Source organism: Vigna radiata, chromosome 7 (genome assembly GCF_000741045.1).
Source record: "Vigna radiata var. radiata cultivar VC1973A chromosome 7, Vradiata_ver6, whole genome shotgun sequence".
Classification (NCBI taxonomy): domain Eukaryota; kingdom Viridiplantae; phylum Streptophyta; class Magnoliopsida; order Fabales; family Fabaceae; genus Vigna; species Vigna radiata.
This window is the reverse complement of record NC_028357.1, coordinates 33558355-33561432: the sequence shown is the minus strand read 5'-3', so window position 1 is coordinate 33561432 and position 3078 is coordinate 33558355. Positions and strand designations below refer to the sequence as shown.

Genomic DNA, 3078 nt, shown 5'->3' with positions numbered 1-3078 from the left:
TTTGAAGCATTGACCACCTCAAAGTTAAAATCTAGTACTTATTGTACTGCCAGATCATATTTGTTCTTACACCAAGGATGAAAGAGTGAACACAACACTTCCAGATAGCAAATGACTAGTAATTTTTTCTATAGAAATTATGTTTCTCACTTGAGAAATTTCGATGGAATAGCCATTTAGGGTTGACATTGAAGACACAAATGTGGTTCAAATAGCTATTAAACATGCATTTTTCATCCTTTCTGGTAGAGAGTTGACTTAACCATGTTTGACTCATTCAATCATAAAACAGCGAGCAACAATGTTAATGAACAAAACAATAATCATTAACTACAACTCTTTAAGCAGGTACCCAACCAAACCATATTTTAGCATTCCATTTTCCATTGTACACCCAACGTCTTTTCTCCAGTCATGGCAGTATCTTGCTACTGTAAGAAAAGTTATGTACGTGTTTGTTTAACATTAACGCTCTTGCTTCTTGTAACACCTCATGCAGCTTCATTGGAATTCAACTATCAGAAATTTGGTGACACCAGAAACGTCTTCAATACTTCGGGAGATGTTAAACCTCGACAAGGAGTGCTAAAACTCACCAAAAATGAAACATCCAGTTATGGTAGAGTCATATTTCCCAAACTATTGCATCTTTGGGACATAAACTCAGGGAAAGTCACGGATTTCACTACCCATTTCTCCTTTAGCATCAGCGCCTTAAATAAAACACATGCAGACGGCATCGCCTTCTTTCTGGCACATCCAGGCTTTCCATCGGTTTCCCCAAGAGATGGAGCTGGTATTGGTCTTGCCAGCCGTGATCAACTCAGAAATCAAAGCTACAAATTGGATCATCCATTTGTGGCAGTGGAATTTGATACCTACGCTAATCCATGGGAGCTTCAGTCGTATCCCCATGTGGGTATCGATATCAATTCAATCGTATCTTCTGCGACTGCAGAATGGTTCACCAGCGCGTCTGAGAGTGGATACGAGGCTGATATTAGTTTCGATTCCAGTTCAAACAAATTAAGTGTCACCTTTACTGGGTATAAGGCGGACGTCGTAGTTCAAGGGAACTTATCCTATGTTGTCAATCTGAAAGATGTCTTACCTGATTGGGTTGAATTTGGCTTTTCTGCAGCAACAGGAGATTATTACGACGTATATGCTCTTAGCTCATGGTCCTTCAGCTCTAGTTTTCACATGGAAGCAAATAAGGGTGGAACAAAAAGAGGGCTGGTGATAAGGCTGAGCCTTGGAATTGGTGCAGGTATTTTAATTGTTATTTTGGTGGTAACTTTTCTTGTGAGATGGATGCTGAGGACAACGGGCATGGAAGATGCCTCACTTTTTGACCATGCCATGGACAATGATTTCGAAAAAGTCTCTCTACCCAAGAAGTTTTCCTTTGAAGAACTGGCCAGAGCAACTAATAACTTCGCTAGAGAAAACAAAATAGGACAGGGAGGTTTTGGGGCCGTCTACAGGGGATTTATTAAAGAGTTGAACAACGATGTTGCCATCAAGAAGGTATCTCGTGAATCTACACAAGGGATGAAAGAGTACATATCTGAAGTAAAGATCTTTGGTCAACTGAGGCATAAGAATTTGGTTCAACTCTTTGGGTGGTGCCATGAGCATGAGGACCTGCTGCTGATTTATGAGTTCATGGAAAATGGAAGCTTGGATTCTTATCTGTTCAAGGGAAAAGGCCTGCTGACATGGAAGGTGAGATACAATATTGCGAGAGGGTTGGCATCAGCATTGTTATACCTGCATGAAGAGTGGGAAGAATGTGTGCTTCATAGAGACATAAAATCCAGCAATGTTATGTTGGATTCCAATTATAATGCAAAGCTTGGAGATTTTGGGTTAGCCAGACTAATGGATCATGAGATAGGATCAAAAACAACTGTTTTAGCAGGAACAATTGGGTATTTGCCTCCTGAAGCTATCACAAGAGGCAAGGCTAGTAGGGAGTCCGATGTGTTCAGCTTTGGAGTTGTTGCTTTGGAGATAGCCTGTGGTAGAAAGACTGTTGAAGGTAATAGGGTAGAAGATAATATTTATTTGGTAGATTGGGTTTGGAAACTCTATGGCATGGGTGAACTCCTCAAAGCCTCTGATCCAAGCTTATATAGACATTATGATGAGAAGGAAATGGAGACTTTACTGATAGTTGGCCTTTGGTGCACTCACACAGATTACCTTCAGAGGCCTACTATGAGGCAAGCAGTTCAAGTGCTTAGTTTTGAAGTGCCAATGCCCACACTCACACAACGGGTGCCCATTCTCTGACAATAACTTCATTCAGCTCTATGGACTATATGACACCTGCTGATTTAAATAACCAGTTCACATTCCAGCACAACGCTTGAAGTCATTCCTCCAGGAGCTGCACATTTGCATGCTTACTAAGTTTGATATTTATATAAAATGCCTTTCTTTTCTTCGAGTGAAACTCTGCATGTGTCACGTTCTATCTTTAGCTTTTCAATATTTTCTGGTCAATTTGTTTTCTTCCTACAATTTCAAGTTAGAAACTCGCTTTGACATTTTGTAATGTTACAAAAGATGCCTGAACTGAAGTTCTACATAAGTGACACAAGTGACTACCGTTTCTTTGATATGTAGTATCTGATGTTGTCTAGAATAATAGATAAATGGTTAAGACACACTAATATAGTTCACTACCTCTCATTTTTCCTAAATCTTAATTTATCTAAAAAATTATTCACAATTGTTATAATATGATACAGGATCTATCTAACTCCTGATGTATTGTTTATCATAAGGGTATAAGTCATTTCTTCATTGTAACCTTTTCAATTTAAATGTAACAAATCAAATTACAATATATGTCATAAAATTTTAATTTAATAGATATTGAGTTAACGGGTCAATTAATGATTTATCACTATAACGAGTGCATATTTATACCCACATTTATATCTTAAAATTGAAATTTTTAATGAGATATTTGTGCTTAAATGATTGATTTAAAGTGAATTTGTGACAATTGGATTTATTGGGTTTGGGAATTAAAGATGCTTAAAATGTGATTTTTAGTTGCATAAA

The 3078-nt window shown here is 37.9% G+C and overlaps 1 protein-coding gene across 1 annotated transcript; it reads left to right on the top strand.

Annotated features, from left to right (window-relative positions):
* The first annotated feature begins 414 nt into the window (after positions 1-414).
* LOC106766340 (L-type lectin-domain containing receptor kinase IX.1-like) lies at positions 415-2298 on the top strand. The gene has a single exon (XM_014651073.1). It carries the CDS (start codon positions 415-417, stop codon positions 2296-2298), a length of 1884 nt encoding a protein of 627 aa, XP_014506559.1.
* The last annotated feature ends 780 nt before the right edge of the window (positions 2299-3078 follow it).